At 34.1% G+C, this 22239-nt stretch overlaps 1 protein-coding gene across 3 annotated transcripts in view; it reads left to right on the forward strand.

Moving 5' to 3' along the window:
• The window catches only part of LOC117125203 (G-protein coupled receptor 54-like), a 25246-nt gene extending 4395 nt beyond the window's left edge, over window positions 1-20851 (forward strand). Inside the window, exons 1-4 of one of the 3 annotated variants that reach the window (XM_033271642.1) lie at window positions 2255-2298; window positions 16001-16315; window positions 17452-17587; window positions 18285-20851. In XM_033271642.1, coding sequence (XP_033127533.1) covers window positions 16004-16315; window positions 17452-17587; window positions 18285-18904 — 1068 coding nt within the window. In that variant the 5' untranslated portion in view covers window positions 2255-2298; window positions 16001-16003 and the 3' untranslated portion in view covers window positions 18905-20851. Of the gene's footprint in view, window positions 1-2254; window positions 2299-14862; window positions 15361-16000; window positions 16316-17451; window positions 17588-18284 lie in introns of those variants that run through there. The other 2 variants (XM_033271651.1, XM_033271659.1) reach the window with 2 other exon arrangements.
• Window positions 20852-22239: the final 1388 nt, after the last annotated feature.

A 22239-nucleotide genomic window follows, 5' to 3' on the forward strand; every position in this document is an offset into this window, starting at 1 on the left:
GTATGTATGTATGTGTGTATGGGTGTAGGCCTATGTATGTATGTATACGATTATACAAATTAGAATCTTTAAGCCATAACATTTATTTGATCGATTCTTTCGAGTACTCATGGGCTCTTCGTTTTGAGACAAAACGTAATATCACGTCGCAGGAGGCGCCCGCACGACGAAGAAACTAAGAAACGTTAATCACCGGAGCGGATGGAGATTGTTATTTTATTCAATGACGACAAAACTAACACAGTTAACTCTAAATGTACAAATGGGACAGCCACCCATTGTTTATATTAGTACTACAACTCTCCTAATATCATGGTTTCTATTAATATATATGTTTCCATATAAGTTTATTATGATATATAAGTGGAATTTAGGTTGAAAATAACAGTCATTTTCTTTCCTAATTTTGTTATATATACATATAGCAATGTTAATCAACCTCAGTAGTTAATGTGCACTTTTAGTAATACCGTTGTCATAACAGAATTTAACTTCTCATTCTGCTGTGTATATTAGAGCTACGGTACAAATCCATCTGCATTGACTGATTGATTGGACATGATTACTAGTGTAACTAGTGTACTACGAGGTGATGTACAAATATAACTCATCATATTTGCAATGTCTGAATAGCCTATAATGTTTAATTAGGGGCGGAGCTGGGTTCAAATTTAGGAGGGGGTAAAACGGTTCCTAACCGTTCCTAACCCCCTTCCCAGGGGTCCTCCCGGGAAAATTTTGATTCCTAGATTGCAGTAAGTGGGCTTTCCCGACTTCTGAAGTGTCTTTGAATGACTTCTAAATTCTTTCAAATTCAAGGTCTCCTCTTAAAAACGATCAGGTAAATTTTTCTCATACTTATTACAGAAAATAGGCCTATTTGTGTATACATACATTAAAAAGAAATTGCGTAGTTGCATACGTATTCTTTTTTATATGAATCGATTAACCCCAAAAAGTAAGGTGTCGGTGGTCCTCCCAGGAAAAATGTTGATTCTTAGATGGCGGGAAATGAGCTTTCCTGACTTCTAATTTTCCCAGTGTAACAAAAACAAAAAAAAAGAAAAAATCAGCTCACGGGTCCCGAAAAAGTACACAGTAGGTCTTGAATTGTTTTTGTTTTGTTTTTTTTTTGCCCAAGGAGGGGCAAGACCCCTGACCCTCTCTAGATCCGCCAATGTATACAAAATATTGTGCAGAGAAAGCTCAACCAAGTCTGTCAAAACATATATATAAATAACGTACTCTTCTCTCCTGAATACAATTGACTTAATGTCAATGCACTCCTTATAATAATATCATAATACTACATAGCAGTAATGCAATGTTCAGATCACGTTGTGTAATGCCTGGCTTCCTTAAAATCGCTACACACTCACATTAGTAATTGATTACTGTCTAGTCTACGTAATTAAGTAGTGCATTCTCAACCAATGTCGGCAATTACATTACATGTAGGAAAGTGTGATGTGTATTAGGGAGCGGAGATAGTTTTCAATCAAGGAATACATTGCCAGAGATATTGAACCCAATGGGAGTATAGAATGTGGATACCAGAAGAAGAAGGCTGTATAAGATAATGTTACTTCTTCCTTAGTTAATAATAATGATAATAAGGATATATATTAACAATGTTTATTATCATTACTGTATCATCAATTTGAATATGCCTATTATCATTATCAATATCATTATCATTACTATTATTATCAAAGTCACTTATTTTTATTTATCGTCATTATCATTATTCATAATAAAAATAATAATCCTTATTTTTTATCACGATGGTAATTATTACTATTATGAAGATGATGATGATGCCGATGACGACGATGATGATGTTGATGATGATGATGATCATCATCATCATTGGCATCATCATCGGCATCATCATCGGCATCATCTTCATCATAATCATAATCATCATCATCATAATCATCATCATCATCATTATTATTATTATTATTATTATTATTATTATTATTATTATTATTATTATTATTATTATTATTATTATGCAGCATACACTAAATTGAGTAAGGACAAAATGTCGCGTGCACAGCTCTGGAAGAAATATATCGTAGCAACATTCTTTTAAATGTCTTAACATTATTGGCCTATATTGAGTTCCTATTTCTGTCCATTACAATATCGTAAAAAAATAATTTTACAATAACGCGAGTCTACAAAATATTGGACGAGGACACTACACGCTACAAAAGCAACACATGTGAAAATTCTTTATTCAAATTACGTTAGTACAGTACAGTGAAAGGGCAGCAGAATATTCAGTAGTAGGTAAGTGGAACGTACCGCTCTTCAGTGAGTGCGGCTGGTAAAATTATAAATGCGTATTTATGTTCACAAATAGGCCTATAATAGAATAAAATATATTATAAAGTGACCATGTTAGTTTCTAAAGTAAGTCAGTACGTGACGAATAAGGAATGTTTACGTCCATCACGATTCACAACAAACATTTTAGAATGCATTGTTAAATAAATTTTTACTATATTCTATATCATAGACTTATCTTACCCGCTTTAATATTATAAAAACAATTATTATTATGGGCTTCAAAGAATGATTATTTAGATGATACTCCTGGGCGGCGGCATGGTTGTTGACGTCCGGACCCGCCTCCCCCCCCCCCATCCTTAACATATTAGAGTGCTTTTTAGCCTGCAAAAAAGTGTACAGATGTTGGTTAAATAGGGGTGGTGTGTGTGTGTGTGGGGGGGGGGGGTGGCATTTATGAAAATAATTTTCAGGGTAATATTATTGTTGACTTTTAAGCCTCTCGAAAGTTGGGAAGGTGACAAGGCAGAAATCGGTTTCCTAAGTCATTAAAACGTATGTTATTTATACAGGAGTTCCCTTCTTTCTGCGCCTCCCCATAAATACCCGGACTGCCCCAGTACTTCACAGCCTCTCGAAAGTCGGCCTTTTCGGGAGTATTATTAATATTATCATTATTATTATTATTATTATTATTATTATTATTATTATTATTATTATTATTATTATTATTATTATTATTATTATTATTATTATATTATTATTATTATTATTATTATTATTATTATTATTATTATTTATTGAGAAATATATACCAACACATATACAGGCCTACAAGTAGATACGATCGAGTTACCGGGAAGGAAACAATTTCACTGCCAATTACGCTAAACTAATTCCTCCGTGATTAAATTAAAGTCAGTAGAAGTAGAGGAAATGAAATGTGGGCTGATGATGCAGGGTCAGGCTCACTATAATTGTGCAAACCCAGTCGCCCATGTTTCACAAACTGGGAAGGGAATGACGAAATAATATGATAATAATGTGGAAGTGTTACTAAAATTCAAAAGACCATAATCCTATTAGAAAAGTGTACCAAATTTCATGGAGTTTTGACAACTAACAAGAGTTACGACGATATTTATAGTCACAAGTATGCAAAATTCGTCTGTCGCCATACATTAAATTCTGTGTACCACAGGACTATAATAATAATAATAATAATAATAATAATTTATTGACATACACCATTTATATCGGTGGCACTCAACAGGTGGTGCGTCAAACATCTTAACTAATACAAAAGTAATCTTAACAAAACTAAAGAAAATATACAGTAAAGTAAAGGAAAATAAAAATAAAAAGAGACATAAAACACAACAACACAAAGTCCATTTAATCTTTAAGAAAAGATAACACCTTTTTCTCCATGCTCTTTTTGCTAAGGATTTGCAAAATTTGTCGATCAAGATTTTAATTTTTTGATGGAATAAGTTATTGTCATTGCCGAGAATAAAGAGTAATTTGTTTTCAATATCTAATTTTTGGAATTGTTGGAAAACGTGTAGGAAATCGTTAAGAGAGAGTTGCTGTTTAAACTTCTCGATTTCCTCATTTCTAATATAATTTAGAGCAGGGAAAGTTAATAAAAAGTGTGTAATATTTTCTTCTTCGTTTACTGTATATTACAGCATTTACAGAGCCCATTAGCATTAGGATCATTAGACCATTTTGCTACTTTACCATCCAGAGGAAGGGTATTCGACCTTAATTTGAATTACAATGAAGCACCCTCAAAGTCATTGCTATCAAGAAGATATACCTCCAATATAGGAGCATTCTTTATAGTCATATAGTTTTTAATAGACGATTTGCTTTTCCCTTCTTCAAGCCATTGAGATAATGTAAGATCTCTTAAAGCATTCTCTGTGTTGGAAGCCCATTGCATGTTAATATTATCATTGCCATTACGGATGTCAGAGAATACCGTATATTATTATTACAATCTTTCAGAATATTTTCAATGAAAAGTGGAATCTTAAAAGCAATATCATGAAGGTTCTCTGATATATTCACAATAGTTTTTAAAAATATTTTTGGCCAACGATATTTTTGTCTTCCATCTTTAAAATTCTGTCGATATAATTTATTTTATGTAAATTTTGAATATGAGAGATTTTTGACCATCCAAGATCATCATAAAAAGTAACATCAGGAGTATTATGGGTGCTCTTAATATGAATTTTGCCATTTGCAATTGCAATCTCTCAATTCTTTCACAGTCACTCTTACTCCCTACCCAAATCGGGCTAGCATAGTTTATTGATGGAAGAGCAAGCGTTCGCCAAAGAATGTCCCCATAATACACTCTGTTAAAACTATTTAGATTACCAATAATTGCCTTTATATAACCAATAAGTTTGTTACATTTTTGAATTACATGTTCAATATGTTTGTGATCCTTTAAACATCTTGATATAGTAACAACAAGATATTTATAGGTTTCACATTCATTTATGAATAGGTTTCCTAGTTTCCATGTTTTATTTCTGTCCACTATCTTTCCCACAACAAGTACATTAGATTTAGTATGGTTAAATTCAAAGTTCCAATCTGCAGCGAATTTAGCTGCTAATAGTCTAATATTTGAATCATTTGTCGTTCATTTTCTGCAATCAGAATTATATCATCGGCCCCAAATATTGCTCCATGCCATGTGTTATTAATATGAACACCAATATCGTTCAATTTTAAAATTTTTGTAAACTCGTTAATGAATATGCAAAATAGTATAGGAGATAGGACATATCCCTGTTTAACACACTGTTCAATAGAAGATTCTTCTGTCAAGTTATCCCCAAATTTTATTTTTCCTTTAGTATTGGCGTACATATTGTCAATTAATTTTCAAAGACGACCCCTAATTCCAACATTCCAAATAGCCTTTAAAAGCCCATCCCTCCATGCTGAATCGAATCGACTTATATTTACCGATTTGTAAGCTGGTTGGAAGGTTGTCAATTTGTATTCTAAGTTTTTTAAATCGAGGTGGGTTTAGTATGGTTATGGTATGGTTATGGTATGGTTATGGTTATGGTGGGTTTAGTATGGTTATGGTATGTTTAACCGTGTCGCCAAATGCATGTAATTTACCTTACATAATCATATTTGCCAGAAAAACATGTATTATTGCAGGAAAACTTTAAGGTAATAGCTAATATGCTTAGTGCAAGATATAATGAATACTGCATTGTTAATTCAGAAAAGCAGAATATTCATCTATGCAAAATATGGTCTTAAACCTGAAATTTCGATTGTCGCTTTAAGCAGTGAAATATACGTTACCGTACCTGATTTCTTCATATACCAGTTCAAAAATTTGAACCAAACTAAACATGAGAAGTAGTTAAGTAATAAGCATGGATACAGCATCTGTAAATCATTATTGGTGTTAGGTAATCATGTTTAATTAGTAATTGTAATTGGAAAGGAAATGGACGTTACAGTAACCTACGTTAAAGATGTATTGTGCCTTGCTAAATACCAAAAAAAAAAAAAAAAAAAAAAATCATAAAAATATTTCTTGAAATTAACTTGCCCTTTAAGTATATTAAGAATATTAATCATATTAATGAAATATAGAGGGAAAAAACTATTATAAATGACTTTAATTATGCCGCCAACGACACATAAACATTTTAGAACATTCTAAAAAAAAAAATGGTATTGAGCAATTGACACCCAGAACCTCGTGTTTGCCGACTTGGTGTTTCCCTCGAATATTGGTCCTACGCCCCATCATTAAAGTGAAGCAATTGGGTAAGTATTTATCATGTATCTCGACTATATTTAGTTAACAAAATAGTTATATTTATAACATAATATTAAATTGACAATTTCAGGCAATTGCTTAGGCCTAGTTGAAAGGAATAAGCCCTACAACGTTGTGAGAAGTAACGTATGTTAAACACACAGTAACGCACGTTATTGTTTATATAGCATAAATAAACAGCATTTAAATAAGAAAACATAGGCAGTAGCTGATATCAGATATCTACGTTCTTTAACATATATCCTAACATACCGTGACTCTATAAGAATGCTATCATTCATGGAAATTATTCCTATTGCATGTAATTCTAATTTATTTTGATGGTAACTTAAAATATTATGTGTAATAATCGCGAGTGAATTCATGAAAGCAAAGGCGTAAATAAACAGCATTTAAATAAAAAAACATAGGCAGTAGCTGATATCAGATATCTACGTTCTTTAACATATATCCTAACATACGGTGACTCTATAGGAATGCTATCATTCATGGAAATTATTCCTATTGCATGTAATTCTAATTTATTTTGATGGTAACTTAAAATATTATGTGTAATAATCGCGAGTGAATTCATGAAAGCAAAGGCACATTTAATAGATTTACCTAATCAAAACTCTTTAACATTAAATAGATATGATGGCAACAAATATGTTTGCAAATCATCTTTATAATGTTCTATTAGAGATAATTATATGAGTAATGAAGTAACGTAGGTTACGAAACTTTCGAACGAAAGAAAATTGAAAGAACGGGCAAAACTAGGGGCTTTACCATCATTAACAAAGAACATATTGTCAACTACTTCAATGCTTTTTTCCCAAAAAACCATAGCTAAAATAAATATAAAAACAAATCAAATGTTCTTGTTGTTGATTGTAGACAAAATACTCTTTGTTCATTTATGATAGTTTTGTAAATATGCAAATTTAGAATGCGAGATTATCATTTATAATTAAAAACATGTACTGTATATACTTACAATTTAAAATAGAAATTATAATTTTACTGGATTTTACAACGATAGACTCATGATCGGTGTTACATAGGCCTAATTATATAAAACTTTACTAATATTTGCATACATAATGCAATTATCATTGGAAGTTTATGTCAGACAGTTTCATGTTTACCAGAGCTTCTCCGTAGATTTTGAATGGGGAAGATATATGTTGTTTGTTTTCTTTTAGTGAGCGAAAATGAAAAGTATCAACCGGATTAAAATATTACAGCATTTTTCAAAACAATATAAATGTGTAATTACTTGGGTGTGACACTTTTCCTCCACTTGTTTTTTTATTTGTCATCGTATGTATAATGATATTTATAGGTATATTTTACACTCCTCAGTTATAGATAATCGTCTTGGATCCATCTATTATTCACCATTGGTTCAGTAACTTACGTTATCACATATCAAATGTATTGATAATGTTAAAGGATATGCTGTTTGAAGTTAATTGTTACGATTTTCGGGAATTGTTTTTGACATATTAAAGTTTCGTTCTAAAGAAAACCCTATAGTTTGTCGACTGAACTTTAATTTTCTTGATTTTTAAAGTCCAATTTCACGTATACATAGTGAGCCTGACGAGACTTTGCCAAATGTGTCTGTTTCCATACAATCGCTGCTCTGTCGCTGCAGTGTTTTCAGCGCAATCGTTGTACTTTGTAGCTCCTCAAATCGACCGACCAATCAGCATCACCGAAAGCTGTCGGCGATAACGTGTAGCGGTTGCATGGAAATCCAGCTTTAGCTAGTTGGATACATTTCTTGGTATTGTTAGTTTCTGCAGTAAGCACACGATCTCATTCGCCTGCTGAAACAAAACAATATACCTCGTAAAAAATTATATCTTTTAAACTGACGTTCAGTATTTTGTTATTGTACCCTTTCATATAAATCTTTATCGTTTTATGAATGGCAGGTGTGTAAGCGATGCGCGTTACACCATCTTGTAGCGGCAGGAAATTCGGAACCTCTTTGTTGGCGCCAGAATTGTGGTAGCGTGCAGACGCAGTCCTATAGGCCTATCAGGTTCACTGGTTCATTTATTACTGTTTAGGCTTCCGAAAATATTGAACATGATGACTAAATTCAGTCATTAAAACAGGATAAGGAAATTAAGTTAGTTCTTCAAATTTGTGTAGTATGGGCCCTTGTGAAGGAATAACTGGTGTACCTACATAAAAAAATTTGATTCGAATTATACCATGATCACGACGTTCATTTTGACATCAAGTGTACAGATTATTTACTACCGGTATTCGTTATATTGTAGTACGTTAATGATATGGGAAGAAAATAATATGCCTAATAATAGGCCTGCTTATTACTAAACGATATGCCTACTTAAGCCTACAGTCAGTGCTAAGCTAATGAACTTAACACATGAGTTAAATATGTGAATTTCGTAATGCTTAGTTTATCAATATTTAAGTAGCATTTCAATTGGAAACTGAAAGCGATAAAGTGTTTTCCTCGCACAATAAAAGACGCAAACATGATACCGTTCTTTTATTCTTATACTGATTCTTTAATTCGTAATTGAGTGAAAAGTACGTACAAAAAACCCAGTTGTTTCAATTCATGTCTTATTTAAGTTGATAATATTGTTATACGTTTTCAGCAAGTTGAGCTGGTACCTGCTTTATTAATGATCGTGTACATATGCAAATAAAAAGTACATGTATACACTGAAAACATATATTGTGCATCTGAACCGTCCATAGCAATTACAATGTCTATTAAATCGACACAGTTGAAACTCTCAAAAGTATATTATATATTTTATATATGGCATATCAATCTAGTCTGGTCGTTTTACTGATGTACTGGGGAAAAATTGTTAACAAAGCTCTGTTGGTATAAATCGATACGCATGGGTGTCCTCTTAACATGCGAAAACTCCTTTACAATCCTCCTTGGGGGAAAAAGATATAGTCGTTTTATGAAGCCTCCCCATTATTTTCAGTTAAACTAATAATACTCTAAGCATACGGTACCACATAATTTGTAGGCTGTCGTAACCAGGAATTTATATGAGGTACCGGTATCTATAGGAGACCCAAGAGGAACCTGTATGTTTATGGTGGGATTCCCGGAGCGGTACGATGGGGAGGGGTACGATGGGGAGGGTACGATGTAAGAGGGGAGGGGAAAGTCCTCGGGAGTTGAAGAATTCTAGCATGTAAATGGCAATAATAGTATTTAATGCCAGTTAGTTTGGTTAATCACAGACTTTGCTTTAAGGGGAAAAGTGGATTTGCGTCAATGGTGGGGATGCCAAGGGTTCTTGGAGCACAATTTGTCTGGGGAAAACCTCTATAATTGATTTATAAGACTTCCAAATCCCTAATTATTGAAGTTTCCAGTTCGCTCGTTAGACCCTCTCGCTTGGCCGTTCCTGCCCCCTCCCACTTTGCCGTCGGGAAAATCGGCCTTCATCGGGTACATCGCCCCTTACCCCTGTCGGGGACATCGGGTCCACAGTCGTGGTGCTGGTATTTGTTCGACGGTGGTTTGATGTTCCAAAATACAGGAAGAAGGGGATGGGTGAGATGCCACCGACGTTTGGCCGATGTCCCCCGACTGTCGCTGATAACGTGAGTGATTGTATGGAAACCGAGCATCAGGGTTAATCCAGCTTGGTAAACGGTTTTATACCAGGTAGTCTGGCCAAGACAAAAAAGTATATATAGCATTCATATTTTTTTGGTCGTGGTAGCGCAAGCAAGTTAAGTGCGACGACAGTGGATATCTTAGTTAAACTCTATGTATATATTATAAAGACATTTAAATCTCCTAGACCTATTTAATTCATTTTTTCCTAGAAGAATTGTTACTAAAGTTTCAAGTTTAGAGAATGAATAAAAAAGAATCATAACAATAAGTCGCTATTTTATACTGTTGTTCTTCATTGCTTTTAATTGACTTTCGGCAAACTGGGTTCCGGCAAACTGGGATTCGTGGTTTTTGATTCAGCAATCGTGCACTCGGCAAACTGGGCTTTGACAATTTGGCCCTGATCCTTTTCTACACACTATAAGCTCATTCTTCTAAATCCTTGCCAGAACGTTGTTCATATATTACGCATATCTCTGGTGAACAGCCTAGCACACCTACACCCCACCCATCTCAAAGATTAGTATCCTAGAGCCACCACCCTGCTTTATCAAAAGATTAGAGCCTATTATTTTAACGCCTTCCATATATTTTAATAGGTCATGTAACTGGATTCTTTCTAGTGGTTTTAGCAGCCCATCTATCGTCCACTAACTCTCTAGTCGTCGAAGGTCAGTCACCCCTTACTCCAGGAAATACTGGCACCACCTCTGTGCCAGACTACTTAGTAAAAAATCTGAGTATGTGGCTCATTGGTTCGGCCGATCCTACATTTCGAGCAAACCAATTCCCTACTTGTATTATACGATCGGAATGATGATAAAGAATGAAATCTGCTCCTAATAATAAGTAGATCTAAAGGAAATAAATAAATTAATAATCATTTACAATACACACGTGCGAGTGGTGGCTTCAGTAATTGACCGACAGGGGCCTGAATCAAGTGGCCGACTAGAACCTCGGTAATGGCCCTGGCATAAAATCACTTGTAGGGTTCTCAGGGAGAGTTTGAATGGCAGGGGGGGGGGGGTGGATACGATGCTTAATCCTTTCATTCATTCATTTATTTGGTCAATATCAACATAAGGATACATAAAAAACAAAAATACCACTTATAAATTTTAAAGTAATTAAAAAGATTTTTTTTTCTTTTTGTTGACTTTCTAGTGGAAATTATATGTTTAAATTTAATATATTTGGATATCACGCATTTTAACACCGGTTCTTGGCATTTTAATTTCAAGCATCCTGAGTTGAAGGAAACATGTTAAGCATGCGAGTTCACAATTCATATTAAATCATAATTCATAATATTATTTGCCTTATAAATTGGTAGCCACAAAAATAAATCATCCACATACATGTGTCAATATAATTTTAAATTACATAAACTAAACTAGGTACAAACAGGAAATCCACAGAAGGCAAAAAATCCACAGTACTAAAGCAGGTAATAACCTGTCAATCATGTACCTCAGTTTCAGAGCAATTTACCCAATTTAAATGGAGCAATTTCATTGCTAGCAATTTGACCGGTCATAGTGCTTACAAGAATTGCTCCGTGTAAATTGGGCTTAAGGTTACCAAAGTTTATAGGCTCTCGTCGGTGATTATTGAAGCAACAAATCAGAAGAAATTTACACTTCCCCTGTCTTCAGAAACTCCCATGTAGCCTACGCTTTTAGAGTATTAAGTTTAATGCACAATTGTATGTTATAAACTTTTAACCTTTTAGTGACACTATAAACTTTCAACTAATATCTACAACCATACATCACACATAGGCCTACGCAAACTACAATTTACGTTGGTGGTGAGGAATTGCCCAAAGGGACCCCCGGTAATGCACCACTAAGTTCCTGAAGCTCCAGAATGTACACAGGCCAAGCCAGTGAGGAGAATATATATTCTGTACTTCTAAATGTAAAGATGTTTAAAAGACTGGCATCAACGACTAGTTTTATTCTCATAAAGTTAAACATATAATTATGAACCTCTGAAGATTCGAGAGTATCCCATATATACAGCCTATGATGTAATAGTTTTAAGAAGCCTGCAGATATTCCAAACATTCCTGGAAATTTCGGATATCAGTTTTAATCACAATTAAGAATTTGTCTCTCATGCAAGCATATCTGTAGAGCAAAAATATAGATCATTAATCATTGGTCAAATAATTTGCCATGTTTGATTGAATACATATTTATAATAATTTGGTATTACACAAATTTACATTATGGCCGCCTAAATGTCATAGTTTAGGCATAGACCTGTCAGGCATTTAAAAATAAGTTACCGTGTGTAAATATAGCCTATGTCCCATCGGTATGTAAACTAATTAGAGCTACATATACTAGTCCGAGGTATAATAGGCCTAGCTACGCTTTTTTGCGGTTCGTTTTTGTAATCATGACTTTCTCTACCTTGAAAATGCGAGCCCCTTTTGATGAAGCATGCACTCATTAACCACCTATTGGATGGTTATGCCAATCGCTGATAAACCTATAGGAATTGAAAATTTTATCGGGTGCGATTTTGTCTGTCGAGGATAATGACGTTATTACAGCACAAAGTATCATATCGTGCATTTTGTGCCGACAATCGTTTTCTTTCAATATTGTGCGTTATTTCTAATTTTCGGAAAATGTTAAAATATTAATATATGAGATGCGCAATTACTAGTTAAGTACTGTACATACACTTCTTATTTTTTTTTAAGAACCAGTAAAATTTTTCCCAGCTCAGTGTTCTTATTTTTCTAACGATTTCAGGCTCAAAATGTTGTTATTTTCTCTTATTTTTACACACTTTTCAAACCTACACAATTATTATCATAGCAGTATATTACTGTACTGCATTTTAGAGGGTATTACAAAGTTACACCTATTAAAAATAAAGTTAAGGTTAATAAGAATTGTTGGTATTTCTATATAAAAACCTCAGTTGACATTTCACCTCATTCTCAATTTGTTTTTATTTTGTTCTTAATTTTTTTTAGCGATTTCAGCCTCATTGTTCTTATAAAATGTGTTATAAAAAAAGTACAAGTCCCAATTATTATTTTTATTATGAACTGCGTTTCTGCGTAGGGTATGCCTCCTCCGGGATACTGTGCCATCTTACCTAGAGCTTATGGCTTCCGTCATTTTGAATTCTCAAGTATAGAAGCGTATTTTTGCGGCATGTCAGAGGGTCAGTGATTTCCCTTCCAATCAAAAATAGTAATGAAAAATGTAACGACAGAGCTCCACATGTTACAACCTGTCCAACCCAATGAAGGGCAGATTGTAAATTCCCACTCCAGGCCTATTTTCATTTTATGACGACCATAATAATTTGTAACGACTTAACTTTAATACATAGGCCTGGCTACCTTCATCTACCAATTTGTCAATTGAGTGAACATGTCAATTCTAATGTTAATAATATAGCCTACCCACACTCCTATCTCTCCTGTTCAATTGCCTTCCGACGCATTGAGTGAGTAAATGAGTACAGTGGCCAAATATTAAGTGCAGGGGAAATTAACTATTAATATCACCAAAAAATATCCATGCAATATTTGTATCATCAATAGCCCTGCCATCATCACCATCATCACTGTCATCGTTTTAATAACAATCATCACCATCATCGAAATCATCATCGTCATCATCAACTTTGTCTTCATCATCATTATCATAATTATCATCGTCATCATTATACTCATCAACAGCAACAATCATGATCATCATTATATATGGCATATACTTTAGAAATAACTATGTGAATGAATTATCAATTTTTGTAAGAACTATTTAGAACATGGAGGTGTACCAAAAATGTCTTAGGCCTTTCGGTCCTTCAGGCATATTTTTTCAGTTAATTAGAGTAATTATTTTTCATCATTATCTTTATTAATATCATCATTATCTTTATCATTTCCATCATCATAATAATATAAGTATTATATCAATACAGTCATCATTATCATCACCAATATTAGTTATGGATTACTATCTTCTATCCCGGTCTTCTATTCAGTGGGGATCCGTTAGCCGCATATAGTTCTATCTAAGTACTGTACAAGTATCGAATGCATTGTCTTCAAAACACTTCTATTTACCTCTCTGAGAAACAATATGCATAAATAATGAAAAACTACAAATTTGAAACTGTGGGTTTACATTGCATGTGCATCCCTTAGGTACGATAGAGCTAAACAATTTTTGGGATTTAATCTTGTATCCTGTGCTGTGTGTAAGTATGATGCTCCGTAAACTTGCATAAGGTTACGCCTCTTGCGGTGAGAACAATTCTGGCGAACATTATATCGTCCCAATAACCTGGCGCGTATGTCTTATTCAATCAATACTTCTAGTAAGATTTCTATTATTAAACCTTACATCAAATTAATATACATTGATAGTTTCATTGGGCTCCACACTTTATAAACATTTGCCTCTCAATCAGACAGAGGTGTGAGTAGACCTACTTGTATGAGGTAGATCGAGAGAAAAATATGGGTAGCAGCCATGTGATGTGCGAAGCACCGAGGAGGGGGAGGGGTGTTGGTGTTGGAGATTTTTTTTTCTTCTTTTTTTTTTATAGAAATTCTTGGCTGTAGAAAGTGGTACGTGGAATTTAAATTAAAAAAATAGCTTGTTTTGGAGTACGTGCTCAAGTCCTCCTCTTTTCTACCTTTTCTTTTTTTTTTCTTTTTAGAGTGGGGGTGGGGGTTATCCCTGGTTGCCTCCCGGATCCGCCCCTGAGACATGGAATATTTGTAATATATTGAGGTAACTGTACTGAAATGTACTGAGAAGGATTTATAATCTGCATGATTATTCTGCACCTGAGCCAAAGAATGAATAAAAAGCGATCAAAAAAGGAAATACGAAACTACGATACGAAAGATAAAGGTACCGTCTGAGAAATATACACTGTGATCAAGAGGATGACGGTTATAGCTATGGCAGTTAGGTTGATAATGAGGTTGTGATCCTTATAATATCGGCAGGCCTGTTATTTGCCTCCGGCCGAGTGAATTTAAGTGAAACGGATACATCACTATTTTGTTAGCACTATTGGAAGCATGCAATTAGGTAACATGGTCAGCTTTTATTGTCAAGGACGGACAGTTCCACTGAATCACCGGATTTTTGCATTCTATGGCGAGCCGAATTGTCACAGTTTTAAGTATATAGATATCTATTTTAAATAGAGATATCATTATTTTAGATAGAGACTCTATTTTAAATGGAGGTATCTTAGTTTTAAAGAGATATCTATTTTAAATACAGATGTCTATAGTTTTGAATAGAGATAATATATCTATTTTAAATAGGGATAGGCCTATCTTAGTTAAAACAAGAAGGTATAACATTATTTTTATACCTCCTTGGTTAAAACTAAGAATCAAAATTTAGATATCTATTTAAAACTAAGATGTCTCTATTTTGATTAAATGAAAATTCGGCTTTCCATACATTCACAGCAGGAGGAATTGAAGTGAGGATATCGTAGTCTGTTTCATGTTGGCATATCTCTTGCAGCTTTTGAGAGATGACAGTACAGCTGACCGACTTCGAGAGTATTATCTCTGGAGATCAAGTATAAGCCTATAGTAGTAAGCTTCATCCACACTCAAATTTTATGTGACAAATAACTGTGATGCTCATACTTGGGTGTAAAATTATATCATCATGCCCGTATTATGGGCGCGTCACCAATCGCATAAAATGTGATAGTGCGGAGAGAGCTTTATACTGACGTGTCGGCTGACTAGCTTTCCGAGGAACACACTACTTAATTCTCACATATAACATATAATCGGGTCTACATTAACATACATACTATGGCAGGACTACAAATGTAAAACTACATAATGTACTCCAAACGCCTCAAATGCTGTCGTATTCACGCAACTCGGAAGTTTATATTTTCACGGTATGCCTACTTTCTTTCTTTCTTTTTTTTTCTACCTTTTGGTTTTAGTCCTAACTTCAAATTGAAGCATCGAACATAATCCTTTAAGTACATACTGGGATTCCACACTACTTTCAACTCCACCAACCCACCCGCGCACCGTTGCCTCGGAAATTAAGTCAGGAACTTTATTCAGCTGTTTATCCAAAAGTTCCATGCACGCTGTATTAATGGGATGACTAATCCATTATTATACGTTAGTAATGTGCCAGTTTACTGTCCTGGAATTCAGTATATTAACCTTCACATTAATTCATTTTGCTTGTTCTGATTGTTCACAGAAAATGATGGCCGAATTCAATATAAGCAACGAAACAGATGTACAATGTATCAAACATAAAGGAATTGATCAGTTGCTTGTGCCTATTGTCTTCATGACTATAACATGTATTGGCGTCATTGGTAATGGATTGGTTATCTACGTCATCGTCAAGAATAAAGCAATGAAGACTGCGACAAACTACTACATCTTGAACCTTGCTATCACGGATGTGGCCTTTCTCAGTTTCTGTGCACCTCTCACAGCCGCAATGTATATATCTGCTGAGTGGTTATATGGAAGATTCTTGTGCAAGTTTTTTTATTACATGATGCAGGTACCGTACAATAAATGCGGATCCACCATCCACGTTTTTATAGTTACCATATACAGAAAGTCAAATATCACATCTGACAACGAACACTGGCTGATGACGCGATATAATGCATATAATGACACGATATAACGTAACGACACAGTAACTGTATACAATTAATCATCTATGAGAGAAAGAATAGTGGTAATAAATCAACGTATACACCTTGTAATCGTTAGTAAACTAAAAATAGTTCTTTTCACGAACGGTTTTGAAGAAAATTACACATTTTGTTCATTCAAATAATAATTTTTAAACAGTCTGCTTTCAATATATTCAATCTTGGAGGAAATAAATTAATTTTATTCATGATTTAATCTTGACATTATTTGGACCCTAATTAAACAAATAACCAAGTGAAACTTCTTATTACATTCTTTTTTCAAATATCAGAATCTGAATTGTACAAGATTATTAGGCCCTATATAGAGTTCATAAAAAGCTAACATTTTAAACATCTACATAAATATTAATGTTAAATAGGCCTAATAAAAAGTGCAATACATAGGCCTAAGTGCTTGCTAAAGACATAAAAATGGTAACATGATTGGAGGGATTAATCTTTTTAAGTACCAAACTTACGGTGAAAAATAATTATAGCTGGATGATGAAAGAGTGTAGTACAATAAACATACCAGATACGTGTAAAGCTAATGTTTGCTATTGAGCTATGGAAACCAGTGAGTTCTATGTCCCAGGACCCTGCTTCTAGTGATAAACCATTGAAATGTAAGGTCACTGACGAACCACACAACAAGGATCTCTGTCCAAAGTTATAAATTCATTTAATAACACATTATGGGCCATCCATAATTTTCAAAATCACAAAACATACGCTTTGGAGTGGAATTGAAAATTCAGGCTAAGTACTCTTTTATTATGAAAAAGATAAAATTATGATTCAAAAATGACACAAAAAACATTGTGTATTGCTCTTTCAGGGGATCAAAGAAAGGAGTGTATTTTGTACTCTTATGAAAATTTTGAAAATTATGGATGAGCCCTTATCATATTTTATATTTTATATCAAAAGATCAAACAATGTTAGTACACACACCACATTATTCAGAATTTTTAAAAAACCGATATATTTTCAGGTCACTGCACAAGCTACTTGCCTGACATTGACTGCCATGAGCTTAGATCGCTTCCAGGTCATCGTATGGCCTCTAAAATCTCTCAAGGGCAGAAGCACCGCCGTTGCTAGGGTCGGAAACATCGTTGTCTGGACAGGTAATTTTGATTGATTTATGTCGACATTTGTATGCTTGTCCAGGCCCGTAACCAGGGGTGGGGGGGGGGGGGGTTCGGACGAACCCCACCGTTTGCTAGCTTGCTCCGCTTGGATGGCAAAAAAAAATCTCCAAAGAAGATTGCTTAAACTTAAAAAAAATAAAATAAAACAATCCTGTTCAAATAATATTTATAGACAGTAGCATCTTTTAATACAAGTTTCAAGATGGAACTCTTATTTATGTGGTCAGCGTAATTGGTTGGTCGTTAACATCTTCAAAAGGCTCCACTTTTTCCAAATTTGAACCCCCCCCCCCAAAAAAAATCCTAGTTACGGGCCTGTTGTCCCATCTTAGTAATCCACTCAAAATAGCTTACAGTAATAACCGAAACATTGGTGTAAAAAAGAAATTTTATGTTTCGTCGTTTCAAGGCGTATTCACGTTGACCTCTGCTTTATGTCTAGAACTATAGCGCTGTTCCCATTCTTATGGAGAGTAAAATCAATTGTATCCAATCGGGATTTTAAGTTGGTTATGAGGCGTATACATAGAAGGCTTGAGCTCTTGACAATAGCGATCTTTCAAGCTCTAGTAGTTTTATCCTATTGAATGATTATTCATTAAAAAAATATTTAAAATTAAATTATTGTTAATTAGATGAATCATCAACTTCTCTCTCTTTCTCTTTCTTGCAGTGTCTGGTTTTGCATCACTACCAGTGGCGTTTTACTATGATGTCATCTACAATCGTTTTGCGTGCTTTGATGTATGCTTTGAAAATTGGCCAAGCACGTACTGGAAGACCGGTTACACTATATACAGCGCATTCGCCTTGTACATCATACCTGTGGTAGTGATAAGTGTTTGTTATTCAGTGATGCTCCGGGTTCTGTGGCGTCAAAGGATTCCTTTGGACGAGCAACACCATTCTATCAAATCAAAAACTCTGTACCAAAAACGAAAAATTACCCGGATGGTGTTGGCAGTTGTCATTTTGTTCGTTGTGTGCTGGTTGCCGCAACATGTCTTGGTTCTTTGGATCAGACTGGACTCTGGCTTTCCATATGGAATTGCAACTTATACTTTAAAAACTACAGCACACATTATGGCTTACTTGAATTCGTGCGTAAATCCGTTTGTATATGCATTTATGGGAGAGAATTTTAGAAACTACTTCAGAAAAGCATTTCCAATCTGTTGCAAGCAGAGTGATGTTGTTCCAGATACTAGAGTTCTTAGACCGACGACGAAATACACAAGAGAGAATGGGGCGCGGTTTAGCTCCCGTTTCGCGTTTAACACGACGTGGAAATAAATAAAGTATGTAGTTATTCCGATTTCGGAATGTCCGTTGTCGCTGCAAAAACTGAAAACTCAAGAGTTGTGTAGGCCTACTACACAATATACGGTACGCAATTTTGAAGTTTTGCGTTTTTATGATCACGCAATAACACATTTTGACGGTAGTTATGTGATGTAGTTCCACTGACATTGAACTGAAAGGGCATTATTTGAGTAGGCCTATGTCCTATCCATGTTACACCAAACCCCCCCCCCCAAAAAAAAACCAAAAAAAAAAAACGCCTCCCTCGAATAAACGGCTCCCTCAAATAAACGCCCCTCAAAAACCCTTCTCAAAACTCCCCTGGGCGTTTATTCCAATTAAATACGGTATTTAAAAATCGGAATATCTACGCCTTAATACAGAATGCCTACTATAAATCTGAGTGAGCAGCGCAACACAATTATTTTGTAGTTATATTGTATAGTACGCAAACAACACCAGAAGTGTTTGCGGCTGGTGCAGATAATTCAAAATCGGGGTAATGCATAGTGTGTAGGCTTGACAGTCATAGCCTATAAAATTAACAAGGCACTAATAGGAAAGACAGGAGTGGGGAGAATTAAACAGGAAATTAATTTACAGTAAATATTTTAAATTGGCGTCATCATCAATAGAACAAAAATGAACCAAACAGCGAATTCTTCCCAAAATAGACGGATACGGTACTTTACCGAAACATGAATCATTTTCTTCTACATAAAAAATGACAGTGAATGTGTATGTATGTAAAAAGCATTACCAAAAGACTTCTCGTGTGTATATATATAATTACGTATGTAATAAAGCTAAAAAATTAAATTATCAATCTCCTTGTCCATAGTAAACGAAAGGTCATACAGTACTGAAAAAAAATACAAAAGAAAATACATTCTCCTGTCCTGAAAATTTGTAACTATGATGTAGGCCTATTGGTTAAGTGCTTCACGTATGTTTTTGAGTGACAGGATCTGTGTGATTAATGTTAACGTATGTCCAGAGACTAATCACATCATCGTATCGACTAATGGGTGACTAAAACAGAAATTTGATGTGCCACGATGCTTCAAAAATAAATTCATAAAAGGTTTGTTATCTATAGAGAAAATTTAATTACTGTTTGAGAGAAACTGAAAACAAAATGAAAATAAAAATCATGTACACTCGGCATAATTATAAAATATTAAATTTATTACATTTTTTCGTTGACCGATGGTTATAATATATTTAGATTGTTCCAAAGTGACTTAAATTCCCATACACAATTAATTAAATAGAGTGTTTACCTATAATAATATTATTAATAATAATAATAATAATAATAATAATAATAATAATAATAATAATAATAGGCCTAATAATAATAATAATAATAATAATAATAATAATAATAATAATAATAATAATATATAATACCATCATAATCCATTTTATATGATAGTGTTTCAAATTCACAATACTAATAATTACGATCATATGACTTTCTTAATATTTATTTTTTATGTTCATTACTTTTATGGTGATCATCTAGGCTTATTCTTCATTCCAGTGTAGAATGAACATTCAAGCATGTACGTTGCATTTTTAACTAATATAATACTATTGATAGTAAATCTTGACTTCCATTGATGTCTGTTATCTATAATTTTTATTATACAATATATTCTAATTTGGTTATATATGTTTTTCTAGTATTTCCATATTTATGCCAACATATATTAATATGTAAGAGGGGAAATGTCTAAATCTGCTTGCCTTTGCAGGTAAATGTGTTTTGGAATTTGGTGTCTATGTTTAAGCTCTGCAAAAACGGTTTAATGGGTTTGATAACTTATAAAATTTTCTTTCATGCGTTTTGTAAATAAGAAAGGTGGCTAACATTAATTAATTGACATGATGCTTATAATTTATATTGGGAATTAAATTCATTCTGATATCTATTGTTGTGTAACGCCTATTCAATTTGACACCAAATACTACAGTGTAAAAAACATCATATGTAGGCCTACACAGTCTTATATTCTATGTAGGAACGATCTGGCGCAGACGTTGCGGTCTAGCTTCCGGAGGTTCAACCCCCCGAGTTTGTCCTTGGGCAAGGCACTTCACTTTGAGCTTAACTTAAGGTTATATCTCTCCAACCAGGAATACAAGTTGGTATCTAGTAGGTTTTTATCACAAAATGCACTGATTACTAGCTGCAGTATTATGGAATTATCCCAAAGGGGCTGGTGTTCCATATGTTTCTGTGATCTAGTTAATAATGTGAAGCGCTATGCTTTACTGGCATGAAGCGTTATATAAGTTTACATTATTATTATTACAGGCCATAGGGCAGGAATAACGGAGCCCCATGGATTTCATAATGGTAACAATTTGGTCATCAGGCATTAAAAATAGCATGAAATTGTTATTGCTTATAAAGTTTTCATAACTTAGGCGATATTAACAAAAAGATCATTACCAAATTTAGGTTAAAAGGTCCAGGCATAATTTTGTTTACGGATGCAACGGTTTATGTAAACAATTTATTGCTTTACACAAGTTGGCGTATTTAATATGTCAAATGTACAATTGTAGAACTTGGCTATAAGGTTGTTTTTTTTTCTAGCCGTTGGTCAGACCTAAACTCCAGAAGAAAAGATTGACAACAAATTTATAAATGGAATATCAATAATATCAGTAATTTCAATAATACAGTTTGGGAATATATTATTCATCTGTAGGCCTATCACATTTTTTTTTGTGCTTTACGATAATCAGGAATGTGTAGGCCTACTGGGTAATTTACACTATTAGGCTACCCCACAAAATTAGTCCCATCTTATGCATAGGAATACACGTTGTTTACCTAGCCTTCAAATTCATAGGACCTGGATTTAATTTCTGTCGATGTTGCAGAATTTTTCTCACGAATAAAAAAAACTCCACTACCTTAGCCTAATAGTGAGACTATAGCTCTGTCTAGATATAAAAAGGCGTGTCACATGTTTTTGTCAATCAGGACCATGATTTACTTTGCGTGTAGAGTGTAGAGCATAATGTCTGTATGTTTGCCTTGTGAAGGGCTGCCACCTACGAAAAAAAAAATGAAAAAAACGGAAAGGGTTGGAGAATAATGAATAGATGGCCAGAATACTGGTGCCTGCGTAAATAAGATCTCGGAGATTCTTTGAAGAACGGAAAAAGCAGCTTGGTGAGACCTCATGGTGAGACAATGTGTAGAGGGATTGCAGTTGTTAAAACAAGCGCTGGGAACTTTGACATAAACTTGAACATAATTATTATTATTATAAGTGTCCAGCGTTTGTTTTAACAACTGTGTTGCT

This window comes from Anneissia japonica, unplaced genomic scaffold, assembly GCF_011630105.1.
Source record: "Anneissia japonica isolate Jap-2015-1 unplaced genomic scaffold, ASM1163010v1 scaffold466_len1169948_cov191, whole genome shotgun sequence".
Taxonomy (NCBI): domain Eukaryota; kingdom Metazoa; phylum Echinodermata; class Crinoidea; order Comatulida; family Comatulidae; genus Anneissia; species Anneissia japonica.